Below are 14,743 nucleotides of genomic sequence, written 5' to 3'. Positions count from 1 at the left end.
TATCAGCACTGTAAAAATAAATAAAAATACCAACCCCAAGTATGATTATTCTACGTAAGCCATTTGACACAGTACTTTAAAGCTGCCTACTTTAGAATTCAAATCACAAGAACTACTTGGAAAGCAGCATTTGAGATTCGCTGGTACTTGACATTTCCCATGTCGAGGCTTGAGATAAAAGCATGTTAACTCACCTCTAATGACTTGTCCTTATGTAGTACCTTCTGGAAAGTTTCCAGAATGTTGAGCTTGCCTATCACCAGTATATCAAACACAGCATTCAGGCCCTAAGGATCAAAGTCTCAGTTAGTCTGGAGAGTCTGGCTCTGATGGGGCAGAAATTATAGTCACATTTTCATTATTTAACCCAGACAAGAAATCTGAAGATGACCATGGACAAACTCCCAGGTATTTAAGATGAACAGCTGCATTTTGGATGACCCTAACCCATAGTGTGGACTCCACCAGTGATAACCTAGTGAGTCCCTGGCAGTAATGAGTCCGTGACCCACATTTAGGAACACGGTAAAATTCAGAATAGCTTATATACACTAGGGGGCTCTTGTGCGAAATCCCTCAGAAGTCTTTGTTCCCTCCCTCCTTGTCTATAAGAGCAGTTAGATACCTGGGCAATAACTAGGCATAAAAAGAGAACATCAGCTATCAATCTCGCTAAACCAGCCTTGTATATAAACTCCAACTGGCTGGCTGAAGCCTGATGAACAAACAAGGCAGACAAACATCACTCTCTGAAGGAAAGTACTAATTGTCCAGTAGTGTTTTCTGCTCCCTGGGCATAGGGCTGGATTCTACCCCCAAGTCTGCCCTACAGAGGAGAGACTCCAAGGACAGGTTGGGTCACGTGGGTGGCATACGGAGCTTGAGAAGAAAGGAATTACACTTAGTTTAAAAGCGGGACTCTCTTTTCTGTATGTCCCCTTCCTTCTGGCTGCGATACAGCTGCTAGAGCAACTCTGGACACTGCACATAAGAGACGCTAATGTGTGCATATGCAAGCCTCTTCAGACACTGTGCAAGACGGCTCATTACTGTTGGGTGAACAACAAACGGCTTGTGAGAAACCACTGGGTAGCTCCCGTGGCTCCCACGACACCGTGATGGTCGGGCTGCTTTGACAGCTATTCCAACTTTGCTTATGCCTCGGATCTAGTCTTTCCTCTGTAGATGACTCCAGAAGGCAGTATCATCCACTGGAACCCCCTGCCCAATCTGCATAACAGGGTTGGGATATCCACAGTGTGTCTGGTAAAAGCTGCCCTTGTGGACTGGGCTCCTTTTAATATGGGGTTTGGTGGCAAAGAAGATCAGAAATCATCAGAAGTCAGTGGTAATTTGTGGTTTTCCAAGTAAGAATGACATTGCTGCTTAACCCTCTCCCACAGATGCTAGGAGTCACTAATTGTGTATTCCACGGGCCACTGCCGGGTTAAACATTCCGAAGAATACTGATTTTGTTCACTCATGTGACATGCCATCATCATGGGTCAGAGAAGACCATTCCGACTGCTTTCCAGAACACGGGAACTCGCCGTCTGCTGCTACTACTCTCTCAGACTGTTTACGTCTCTGCCCGGAGCTGTGGGACTGCCGCTGAGGGGGGGGGGGGTCACAGAATCACGTGATCAGAAGGGCTGAGCCATGCACAAGATTGGCACTCACTTCTTCATCCAAGTTAAAGGCAGCGTCGAAATCTCACAGTTAATTTAAATTCAACCTGATCATCAGCGCTTCTAGTGTGTGAATAAATCTGGAGCAAGCTGCAGGCCTAGCTAAGTGGGATCCCTGCTCAGCGGGACTGCGGAGGGGGCAGAGACCCTGAACCAGCTCTGGGATGCAGCTGTGGCTGTGGAGGCCACTGGTCCTCGGGCCACACTTGGTGTTATCATCAGGTTTCAGAGCAAAGTCTTCACTAGGATGCCTCTGCCACAGGAGGGCCTAGCAACCTCCACAGACATCTCAGGACAGCTGAGCGAGTCTTCCTGGCTTCTGTGGCTACAGGTGAGAATGTTGACAAATGACTTCTGATGCATAGAACTGGCCTGCCACAAGAATCGGTGCGCTTGTTAAAATACGCACAGAGACAAGGTGAAGAAAAACAGCTGAAGGCAGGAACTCCTGTTACAGCTCACAGTATACAGCCCAGACTAGTTCCAGACAAACTTTCCTTCCACCCCAATCTCCTGAGGACTAGGATTATAGGTTTGAGTCTCTATGCCTAGTTTCTAAAGTAAGCTTCAAATTAAAACAACAACAACAACAAAAACCTAATTCAGGAGACTTAAGTATCTTGAAAATAAAACAAAACCAAACCAAACAAAAAAAAAATCCTGCCAGGCAGTGGTGGTACACACCTTTAATTCCAGCACTTGGGATCTCTGAGTTCAAGGCCAGTTTGGTCTACAGAGTGAGTTCCAATACAGCCAGGGCTACACAGAGAAACCCTGTCTCAAAACACCAAACACCACCCCCAATAAAAACAACACCACAGTTATTTGTTTTGTGTGTATGAGTATTTGCCTACATGTGTATATATGTACCACTCTCATGCCTGCTGTCCACAGAGGCTCCCTTGGGTCGAAAGCAGGCAGCTGTGAGGTACCAGACACAGGTGCTGGGAACTGAACCCAACCAACTCTTCTGTAAGAAGTGTTTTCCATCGCTGAGCCGTCTCTGGTTCGAGACTCAAGTATCTTTACGCCACATCCTTTACTTGCTAAACTCTGCCTTGCAGACAGAGCTTGATAAAAGCACCAATCTTTGCTTTTGACTTGTATCAAGCCCCAGATTCTGACTGCTCTTTCTCTCCCAACCTATTTCTGTGCAGCCACTCAACTATCACATTTTACTTTTCATTTCTTCGCTCACACCCTTGGTTTCTAAGCTTTCCTGTGTGATACAAGACCAAGAAAGGCTATATGGGAGGAGGAGGATGGGGGCTTTTTAACGTGTGCCCACCTGCTTAGGGAGCCCTGTCCTGCTTACTTTAGACACAGAATAACACACTCAACACTCAGCATCCATATGAGGTGTCATTTATGACCGGTTTTCTCCCCCACTGAGAATATGCTCTATGAACATGGCCTTTCTTGTGTTAGAATACTAGAGTAGAATGCACCCCATGATATAAACACAGTGAATATGATACACGTACTATACATACACATGGAAGCTTCAATTCTCAGAACTGTAAACTGTATGATGAGGCACAACTGCAGAGAAGAGGCCATCTAAGAAGTTTATGTGGGCGTGGATGGGCATGCAGTCCGTGCAGTAAGCATGTAGTCGGAGGACAACTTGTGAGAGCCAGTCCTCTCCTTCCACCATGTGGGTCCCAAGGATCAAACTCAGATCACCAGGCTTGGTAGCAGTCACCCTTACCCACTGAGCCATCTCACTTGCTCTACACACCTCTTTAAATACTACAGTAACTAGGCCAAGGCTTCTTGAACTGTGGTCATGATCCTATGTGAGGCCGTATAATTAACCGAAAAAAAAAAAAAAAAAAAAAGAAACCAAAACCAAAAAGGCCTGGCAACGACACAAAGTTTCTGAATACACAATAACCCAAAATTAATTCAAAATCAAAACCCATAATGAATCCAATGTGTTTGTAGGGGCCCTTGCCGAGGGTCCACTGTGCAACTTTACTGAAGCTCGGGTTCTGAACACACAAAATGCATTCTCGGCAATGTGTGCTCCATACAACACCCAAAACACCATGGTTCAGACTCTGGACTTCTGCATGCCATGAACTACAGTCCCTTTACATACCAAGTTCTCTGCTGTTATAGAAACACAATGGTTTAATTATGGAAAAAAACACATTTAATCTTTCCCCACCATCATTCAAAAGCATTAAAGTATCAAAATAGTGTTTTGTTAGGTTGGATTTTGTTAGACCAACACATCTACCTCACATCATGCAAATACACCCTGCTTAATTAATAGATGGTAAAATTGTGATATACCAAAGAATTGCTTTAAAATAAATTATGATTTATTATCAGTAAATGCATGTATGCCAATATTATATACCAGGGGTTGTGTAAAAAACGTCCTTGGTGGAAATGGGCTATGAATGCTCAATGTTAAAGAAACCAGGGACTAAAGATTCCATTTGGTGGTATAGTGCCTGCCTTGCAGGCACAGCTGGGCACAACAAGGGTTGCTTGCTGGACCCATAAAAGGAAAACGAATCCTGAACTGGGCTTAATCAGCTCAAGGTGTCTCAGGTGTTGACTCAAGTCTCTTTGGGTTGAGAAGAAGAGTCAAGGGTGTGGCTGCCTAGAAGGTTTTGGTGGCTGGCAAAGTTCCTTGTTCTATACAGGACTGCTAAGGATGAGAACGTCTCAATGTTTTTCTGAGGGACCACTCCACATGGAGGAACCATACTCCCTCTCCCTAAGAACTTTCCACAGACCAGATTCCGCTATTCACTAGTCATGGTCAGAAGAGCCAGTTAACACCAGTTAATCCCCATCTGAAATGCTGGCACTGTGGCAGCCAGGATCGTTAGTCCAGAGAGGACTAAGATAGGTTGGTGATGACACATAGAAGCCGAAGAGGCCCCAGGAGTGGGATGCTCACGGTGTCTCTCTTGGAGGGAATGGATGTGTACAAAAGACAGGCCCCATCAGTGTCTGACCTCTTACCAGCACAGTGATTCCTTGCTCTTTGCACAGCATGGCCACTGCTCCCAGAAAGATACTCAGCAACACCCAGAAGGTAGAAGAGTATGTTCCCTCCTTGTTCCCTGCCAGTAACAGACAACAAAACGTAAGTTATGAAATAATACATTCCATCTTGCCAGCAAGTAAAATTCCAAGCATGCACCTCACAGAGTCACTAACCTGAGTGTGGTCCCTTGATGGACCAATGTGCGATTCTACACTCTGACTGGACAATACTCTAGAGATAGGACACATGTCCCATCTTAAGGCATCGAGAAGCATTGTAAGTAAGCTCTGGCCACAGAGATGCTACAACCCAGAGTCCCCATGGAGTAAGTTTCTTCTTCCCTACTTGCTCACCACTATAGGGCCATTCTAACAAGTGGTACTGAGAACTCTGACACTGTAAACAATCCGCCTGATTGCAGAATGACTCAACGGTCTCCACTGCTATTACAAAAAAAGGAGTTGGGAATGCCCACACATCTCCCAGACTCTTACGTCAGGGATGAGGACTGGGCTCCGTACACCAGAGGGCTTGGGCTGAATCTGCTCCTCTCTGTGAGCAATGGCTCTGACTCTACCACTAAAGAGTAGTACCACGGATGGATGACCTGTTTTCCTAGCACTCCGGACCAGTAAAGGTCATGGGTATGTTTGGGCTGCAACCCTTATGGGGGCTTAGCATTCAAGAGCAAGTCAACATATAAACTGATGAGAAACCCAGAGGGCAGGGACAATGGCCAAACTGACTTCTGGGGAGGCGGGTGTACACCCTCTGTGGTCAACAGAAAATACAATCCAGTGACCTGTGTTGAACAGCTTGAAGAAGTCTCGGTGTAACAAGCAGGTGTCACCCCTGACCCCTCTCTGAAGCCCTCAGTCCCCACAGAAGTAAATAAACAACCGCATCTTCTTGGGAGAACCAATCATTCGCGTGTTGGGTTCCACCACAAGGACTTGACATCTAACTTCTCTGACATTCACTACCACCACACAGCACCTCACAAGCTACTTCCACTTACTCCTCCCATCTATTAAGATACGGTAATGAACCTATCTCGCGGTAGACGGAAAGCCTATAGGGGAATGACTTGCCGCTATGCTATAAACCACATGAAGGCAAAACATACCTCTCGATATACATAAGAAACTGACTATTGTAATTAGTGAGCAAAGAAAAAATAGAGCTGGGGAGGAAGTCGTACTTTTCACTGTAGAACCAAGTTCTTAGCCATATGTAACTATAAAAACCAGATCAAACACGAAACATTTAAAAAAATCACTTGACACAGTGTGGAAACCACAGGGGCAGCTGATAAAACACTGTATGTAAACCACCATTTCCTCAGGTCAGTGCGATGGGATTTCTATGGGGCTCCAACACAATAGTCAAGGGGAGTGGCTGGTGAATCCTCCTGGCACAAAATGTGTGAAGCAGAGAGAGCAGTTTCTAGGGTACACCACGGTTCTCATTAAAGTGCTCACTGCAGAAACCGGCAGTGTGTGTGTGCGTGTGTGTGTGTGTGTGTACACGTGCAAACACGCATGCATGCATGCATATGTGCATTTGCGTTCCCTGACTAAGGTACACCACGGTTCTCATTAAAGTGCTCACTGCAGAAACCAGCACAGTGTGTGTGTGTGTGTGTGTGTGTGTGTGTGTGCACGCACGCATGCAAGCATACGTGTGTACATGCATGTGCATACCCTGACTGGGATATAAGTCTTGTGATTTATTAAGGACTGACTGGCAAAGCCCCAGGATGGAAGTCTTTCATGTCCTGCCAATAATCACCAGGACCCGAAGTGCGCCAGAGGTGACCTCCACCTCATGCCCTCTGCGTGTGGGCTAAGATACCCTTCAAGATGATGACGGCTACAGCTAGCTGAACCCTTTGGAAGCTCACAAAAGCATGAGCAGCACCATTTTCTGCCAGGACCGACACCTGCTGTTGCCTTCAGGCTAAGGGTAACCCTTGTGAGTATGGCTTTCATTAGTGGCCTTGCTACTGTCACCACCTGGCACCCCTCTGGCTTCCCTGGTCTATATTCAATCCCAGGCACAGTAGCCAACTCAACAGATTCCCACTCTGCTTTGCTTTCCCCACTCCCCTGGGCTAGTATGCCTCTGGCAAAATCCTACCCTTCTTATGAAGCTGTCAAATGTCACTTAAGCTGTGAAGCCACACCCCCGCTCTCCCAGCCAGTCTCCCTTGCAAATTCACTTGCTTTGCTGCAGTTACAACAGCAAGTGGCCTGCCTGTCCGACTGCCTGTGGGTAGGTGTCCCTAACTGACACCCCAGGTTAAATGAGGAGTCACAGCCTATAAACTGCATAACCATAACCCCCAATCCATCAGGACATTCTTCAGTATATTATAGAGTCTGGGTTTCTGTTACTGCCCCGAATGAGAATTTCTCAAAATTAGACATTTGTTGGTTGATGGTTTGCTGCAGGGACAATGCTACATATCACAGGAAATTTTATGTGCACTAGACAACAGAAGCATCTCTAACCAAATGTGTTACATATATTGCCAAATGGCCTTGGTGGGCGGAACCACAGCTGGGAAACCATAGGCCTAAACCACTGGCACTACTCAGATCGAGGGCCTGGAGTCTGAGCTTAGACGTTGCTAAAAATGTAGGACTACAACCCATCCAGGCCTGTTGAGTCAGAAATCCTAAGGATGGCAACTAGCAAGTCACGAGCCCTTTTAACATGCTTCCTAGATCTTCTGGACACTCTACGGACCCACACCATCACCCCTGTCTGGCAGCAAGCTTGCGGTCAGCTACATTGCCGGCACCCTGCCCGGCTTAGAGGAGCCACTGAGAACTGTACTGACCAGAGAGCCGCAGTACCCAGCTGACTCTGAGTGGAAACACATGTCAGGTGGATGAAGGAGGATCCTTTCCAGGATGCTTCCAGCAGGGGGCCACCTGGCCTAGACTCAAGTAACTTCAGCACAGGCTTGAGCGAGCGTCTCCTAACACAGCCCATTTCACTGAAGCTGGTCCGTTAGGAATATTACTCTTACACTGCTTGCTTTTCTGAATTTCTCGGCTTAAGCTCCGGGCTGTTCAGATGGCGGAGGGCCTAGAAGTCAACATTTCTCCAGTAAAAATCCATTACATGTTTACCTAGTTCTATCAAACAAATGAAGGATGGCTTTCCTTACAAATATGCCAAAAGATCACAATCAGAACCACCACCATTACCAAAAGCTGCTATGCTAAGAAGGATCCGAATTTGAGGCTTTGTATGTTCCAAGCCCAGCATGAGGGGCTGAAGTCCGGCCTCAGTCCATTGAAACTGTGTCCATTACCCTCTAAACCTAACTGTCCTATACAGTTATAAATGTCAATACACCTATTTCTGTTCTACCTCAACATGTGACCTGGATTTCATTTTCTTAATTATTAAAACCCCATGTAAAGAACTTGCAAATGAAAAGCATACAGTAAGATTAGTCAGACCCCAAGTCCGTGTGTCTCAATGAACTAAGTCAGTGCAGCCATCCTGGAGTTGCGGAGCTTTGCCTTTCACCTCCAATTCTATCTTATTTATATTTTTATGGATTTGATTTATAAAGCATGCTCACCAAAACATAGATGACTTCCCAAAGTCTTAACTTTAAAAGCACATCCCCTGATCATTTTACATATCTGCCTAGAAAAACAGATTTACTTTGGGTTTTACTTAAATATAATATGGATGAATTTTCCCCCATGGGGGGGTCCCCCCTTAAAACATGCAGAGGATGACCCCTGAAGGCACCCTGTTAACACAAAAGCTAAATACTGCGGGCTTGTTCCATTCATCTAGTCTAGAATTCCAAACATCCATCTTCATGGGATGGCTAACGTAGCCTTAATGTATAAGAACAGAAAACATAGCCCATGGCTTCATTGCGCTTTTCCCCAGAGTCAGTCCACGATTGTAATATACCGCTCATGCCCTGGGCTGGGTTGGTTTTTGTCAACTTGGTACAAACCTGACCTATCTGGGAGGAGGGACTCTGATTTGAGAGGCTGCTGCCATCAGCTGGGTCTGCAGGCAAGTCTGCTGTGTATTGTTTTGATTAACGGTCAACTGGGAGGGCCAGCACATTCTAAGCAGAGAAAACAGGCTGAGTAACCAAGGAGGAACAAGCCACTAAGCTTCAACTCCTCTCTCTAGGTTCCTGTCTTGAGCTCCAGCCCTGACTTCTTACAAGGATGGACTGTGAGGAAAAAGCGTAAACTGAAACAAACCCTTCCCTCTCCAACTTGCTTTGGTCATGCTTCCTCACAGCGGGGAGAAAGCCCCCAAATGTCCCCGCTCCCCGTCCTTCATTGCATCCTCCCTCAGGCTTCTGATGTAACACACCCAGGACAAAAACCATTGCGGCACAGACAACGCCATTCGCCATTCACCGTTAGGCATTGCCTCTGAAATTAGTGGCAATTTCAGATCAAAGGCAACCCTTCCACGGTCAGTTATTAACCCAGAGACAGCTTCACCTGCGGAGAGCCACACTCCAGACTCGCCACTACCTAGAAGCAAGTCAATTAACGCTCACAAGCACTTGAAATGTACCTAGTCCCAGCTGAGATTCTGAGGACTCTAGATGGAAAAAAAACTAATATAAAATGTCTCACATTTTATGCTGATTCTATATAACATTATATTTTTTTGATAGACTGAAATTCATCTCCTTTTTGTTCCCCCAGACAGGGATTCATATCCCAGCCTGGTCTCACTATGTAGCAGAGGGTGATCCTGGATTTCTGATCTTCTTTCTTCCACCTCTCAAGTGCCGAGATTACAGGGCTGGCTCAGGGAAAACTGGGGACTGGACTCAGGGCTTCCTGAACGATACACAAGCACTCTACCAACTAAGCTACACCTCCAGACCACTTGTCTCTGTCTGTAACATAGGAAACTGAAAGGGACAAGCAGACCCTGGTTCTCGCTCCACTACATGGCAGTGTCGGCAGACCCCAGGACCAGGGAGTCTCGGCTCACAGATGAGATGACCCGTACACTGCTATGTCTGTCTTCCAACCAAACCTCTGAAATCTTGCAAAGTATGAAACAAATCTGCTGAGTTAAATACAATTTTTTTCTCACCTATTCTTTGCTACAGAGTTACCTGTATTTTATCTGGAGCCATATAACTAAGCAAGCACACGTGCTAGGGTGTCTTCCAGAATCTAAACTAGAAAGCTCAATCTCTGAAAACCCCATTGTCTGGGGCTGGAGAGATGGCTCAGTGGTTAAGAACACTTGCTGCTCTTCCAAAGACCCAGGATTCATTTCCAGCACCCTTATGAGTCATCTATCTCACAACTACCTGCAACTCCAGTTCTAGAAGACTCCATACCCTCTGGGTTTTGCACACAGGTGCCTGCCTACATGCAGTGCATATACAGACACTCAGACACATACACAAAATAATAAACAAATCTTTAAAATCATGTCATTTGAGTCAAGGGGGTCTTCTTTACAAACACGGAGTGTATCTGTGCATTCATTATAAACCAGGGTCAACCAGCCTTCACAGCATTAGCACAATGCTTCTATTTACCACCAGGGGTGGGTAAAAACCTAAACTGGGAAACTGGTTCTGAGTTCTGGGACAACCCCAACTAGTGTAGTTTTATCCATGTAATCCCCTAAACTAAGATTTCCTTCTAATCTTGCTTTGTCAAAGCTACTACTGCTAATCATGGCCAAGAGGCAACATAACCTAGGTGAATTTGGACTTCCTGTTTTTAAGGCTGTTTTTAACCAGGCAGCCAATGCTATCAACTCTCATTCCAAGTATGAACATCTCAGAACAGGGACAGAAACACTAGGCCACTCTGCACGTAACGCTGAGTTAACTGTTTCTTTTAGGTCCATGTTTATTAGAAATCTTTTTTTTAAAGATTTATTTGTTTAATATACGCTGGTGTTTTGCCTGTATATACTCTGTGTGAGGGTTTTGGATCCCCTAGAACTAGAATTATAGATAGCTGTGAGCTGCCATGTGGGTGCTGGGAATTGAACCCAGGTCCTCTAGTCTAGAAGAACAGCTAATACTTTTAAGCCACTGAGCCATCTCTCCAGCCCCTATTAGAAATCTTTTATATTGACACATTTCTTATGTAATTATGCAATAATACCATGAAGTTAGTAATCTTCTCAGTGTAAACAAATACAATTAGAACTCAAGTCTTTAAATTTTTAAGTTAGCCTTGAAATATCTTTAGGATGGAAGTATTCCTAACATGTAAGAGGCCATTTAATTTTTTAAAAATACATTATAAGGAAAATGGATTAATTTTAAATTTTGAAGCAACTGTGGGAAACAGTAAATATAAATCTTGAAGCAAATGTTACCTCTAATACATTTACATTTATGAATATCTTTGCGCAGGAATAAAGTCTCCTTAAGACAGGTAATTCTAACTTGTATACAGCTCTATACAAGTATCTTTACTGGAGATCATTGCCCCAACTTTGTCCAGACTACTAGACTTTAAGATCAGAAGACTGCAGGAGAGCAGAGAACCATTTGTAGCCATCCTGTATCTTTCACCTCAAGTAAGATCACTCTCCAGGACAATTACCAGGCACAACCAACACCGACAGCCTAAGATTCAGAACGTGAAGGGTGTGCCTCATCACGCTCCCCTTGCCTCAGCCCGTGTCTCTATATCTAAGTCGCTGCGGTCCCTTAGGTTAAGGGAGGCAAATGCTGAAGGAGTGAGGGAAAACCTCCAACCAGCAGAAAGACACTTGTCAGCACTAACACCCACAAGTGCCAACAGATGTGACCAATTTAATGAAGCATGTGCCTCCGACTTGGCACTCCTTCCAGAGGGAAGCTCTCCTTTCAGCAAAAGCAGCACATTGTACAAGCTAGCCCTCTTCACCACCCTCTGCCTGGCAGCTCCGCCAAGCGAAACTGGCACATCATGGTGTGTGTGGGAACCGTGCCACCACGACAGGTGGTCACAACTCTGTGGCTGCCAGAGCTACACAATGAGCATCAGACTCACGTTCCAAGTGTGGAACCAACCAAGCCTGCTTCCACGCATAGAATGAGAGTTGGACTCACTGTCCTCAGACAGGGGACCATGTGGAGAAATCTGAGCAAGGGAGGAACCAGGGGAAAATGAAGGCAGAGAGGGAAAATGGATGTAAAATACCACTCCTAACAGTCTACTGGCAATGACCTCAGACCTAAAAACAGGTTTCCTTATTTCCATGACACAGTTAGGTAATTAACTATTGGCCTCAAACTTGTAATCCCCTGCCTCTGCCTCAGAGTACAAGGTGACAGGTGTGGGCCACCCAAGTGGCTAGGCTTAGTTTTTTTAAGCATCATGATTCTAAGTCAAAGGAAAAAAATGTATCTTAAATGAAATGAAAGGGAATGAAAACTGGCTGAACTACAATAGGGCAGCAGCAGAGTGAAAAAGGCTTAACGACTAAAAACAAACGAGCTCTGAGATCTCCTTGGCATTTGGCTGAGCTGAGTATGTGCTGTAACAATGTAGCAAGACTGCCCCTCTTTGGAAGAGCCCCCTTCCATATGTGAATGAGACTTCCGGTCCTGTGAGTATATGTTGTAACAATGTAGCAAGACCACCCCTCTCTGGAAGAAGAGTCCCCCCTCCCAATGTGAATGAAACTTCCGGTCCTCGGGTAAGGCTGAAGAACGGAACTGTTTACACCACTCTAGCAAACTTACTGTACAGTGCATACCTGTGTTCCGTCCACTCGAGCAGGCTTTAAAAGAGCTTTTGGTATTGACAAAACATCTCACCAGAATAGCGCTTTCCTAGTTTAGGCATTAAAAAAAAAAATCCACATACCTTCAATTCATCTGATTTAATGATTTTTTTAAAAGTAACTGTCTGTTGCCTTTATAAGAACATTTTCACTAAAAAAAAAAAAAAAAAAAAAAAAAAAAAAAAAAAAAAAAAAAGAAAAACAAAAAAAAAAAAAAAAAAAAAAAAAAAAAAAAAAAAAAAAAACCAGTTCCAAAAGTGCTTGTATGATGAAAGCACAAGGGAGAAGAAAAGAAAAGAGAAAACGAGGCAGAGCCCTGGGAATGACAGTGAGGAGATTTCCCTCCATTTTTTGAAACTGCCAGGACGTCAGAGCCTAGCAGAGTTACCGCCTAATAAACTCAGGCAGCTAAACGTGTTCAGACTTTACAATAATACAGACTGCACCTATAAAGAAAGCTAATGAGGTTACCAAAAGGAGCTATAGCCTCTCAGAGAGCCTTCTAACGAGTTAAACCAACTCAGAGCACTTCATTTCTGTTCCCTTATAAAATAGTATTAACTCAGCTCCAACGTAAAAATCCTCTCCCGGATGTTAAATTTACATGTAACTAGAACCGGACCTCCTTTTTATTGACTTTATATATATTCAAATTCTCAAAAGTACAAAGACCAGGTCCTTAAGCTGGCTGCTGTAAACATTAAGCCTCAACATTAAACAGCATGATTATTTTCATTCCAATAAAAACTCCACTTCTACTACAAAAGAGGTTTACGTCTCTGCTGTACTTACAAACACAGGCAGAACATCTTGCTATGGCATGAGGCCATAGGGACCACTTGGCCTGTGTTTGTCTGAACTGACAAGCAAGGGGAAAGAACACTGTGATGATTTAAGACACATGAAAATTTAGATGCTCGAATGCCTCTTACTAGGAAAAGCTGCGGACTGATGAAAACCCAAGAAGATGCCAAAGTATTAGGGGTGCAAAGGCCATCCCCATCTAGTTTGCAAATGCCACAAAAAGGTATCTTTTCTCAAGTACATGCGAGGTAGAAAGATGGAGGACCAGTTCAGGAAGAGTGGAAAAGGAACTCGCTCAGCAACTTGGGCATTCTAAATAATGCCAGCTGTATTCTAATCAGGACAAGCTGGACTGGGGCTAGCGTAAGTCAGTGGTAGAACACTTGACTGGCCTATGTAAATTCCTTAGGTGATCTCCAGCATGTGAAACAAAAGTATGTATGTATATTTATATATATATGTGTGTGTGTGTGTGTGTGTGTGTGTACAGTGTGTGTGTGTATACACATATACATATAATACTTGTGGCTATATCCCACCACAGGGCAGTATAGACTTGGTCTTCCTAGATTTTGTAATCCCAGCATTAGATGCAGGGCCTGGTACAAGAAATACTTTTAAAACATGACTGATGGGTGAGGAAATTAATTATCTAAATTGATGAGCCCCTGTGATACTTTTCAACAGTATCAGAGACCACAAGCATATTTCATCTACATCTTCCATGCAGAGGGAACTTCCTGTTCTTCCTCTGAGGTTTATGGACTCTGTACGCCTCTTACAAGAGACAGGTCTTAGGTAAGACAAATGCTGACCTGAACATCAGCTCTTAAGGCGCTTGAAGATATTTCCAAGGTACTCCAACAGAACATTCTATTCTTGACATGTTTGAAAAAGAGCCAAGAAAATCAGAAATAAAGAAAAGTTACTGGAAACATGGGACCTTCGTCAAGAGACAAGGGAGCACTTGGTACACAAGGGATAGAAGGGGCAGTGTGAGCAGACCGAGTGGCTGGTGCAGGATTATCCCACTGGTCCAGAGGAGTAAGGCAGGCTGCTCATCAGGACATAAAGTCCTGAGGTGACTACGGGTGTGTGTGTGTGTGTGTGTGTGTGTGTGTGTGTCAGGTCTATGACCTAGCTCAAGTGAGAGAAGGGCTTCCCTGCAAAGAAACTAATCAGTGTGAGACCCTCTCAGACTACTTGGAACCTATAGACTTGACACTGAAATATGAGGCAGAATTCCATCCTTCTGCAGACAGGAAAACTAGGAGCGCAGACAAACAGCAGCAGAATTAATTCACAATGATGAAGACTCTAGAGACGGCGATTTCAACCACCCACTTTAAACTCTGCAGTAACTATGGTATCTCCAACTCAAGTATGCCAGGGCATGCAGAAAGGATGCATAGATCCAAGGCTGAGAGTAACTTTCAGGATCAAGGCACTGAAGCCTGAAAAGAGTCCACCAACTACT

At 44.6% G+C, this 14,743-nt stretch overlaps 1 protein-coding gene across 2 annotated transcripts in view; it reads right to left on the bottom strand.

Moving 5' to 3' along the window:
• Positions 1-14,743, bottom strand: part of Tmtc4 (transmembrane O-mannosyltransferase targeting cadherins 4) — a 54,712-nt gene that overhangs the window by 21,705 nt on the left and 18,264 nt on the right. The window contains exons 6-7 of one of the 2 annotated variants that reach the window (XM_050150428.1): positions 4,674-4,774; positions 195-287 (exon numbers count right to left, since the gene is read on the bottom strand). In XM_050150428.1, coding sequence (XP_050006385.1) covers positions 195-287; positions 4,674-4,774 — 194 coding nt within the window. The remainder of the gene's footprint in view (positions 1-194; positions 288-4,673; positions 4,775-14,743) is intronic. The other variant, XM_050150429.1, reaches the window with a different exon arrangement.

This window comes from Alexandromys fortis, unplaced genomic scaffold (genome assembly GCF_014885135.2).
Source record: "Alexandromys fortis isolate MF-2015 unplaced genomic scaffold, M_Fortis_MF-2015_v1.1 scaffold_66, whole genome shotgun sequence".
Lineage (NCBI taxonomy): Eukaryota > Metazoa > Chordata > Mammalia > Rodentia > Cricetidae > Alexandromys > Alexandromys fortis.
Note: the sequence above shows the minus strand (reverse complement) of the source record. Positions and strands in the feature narration are given on the sequence as shown.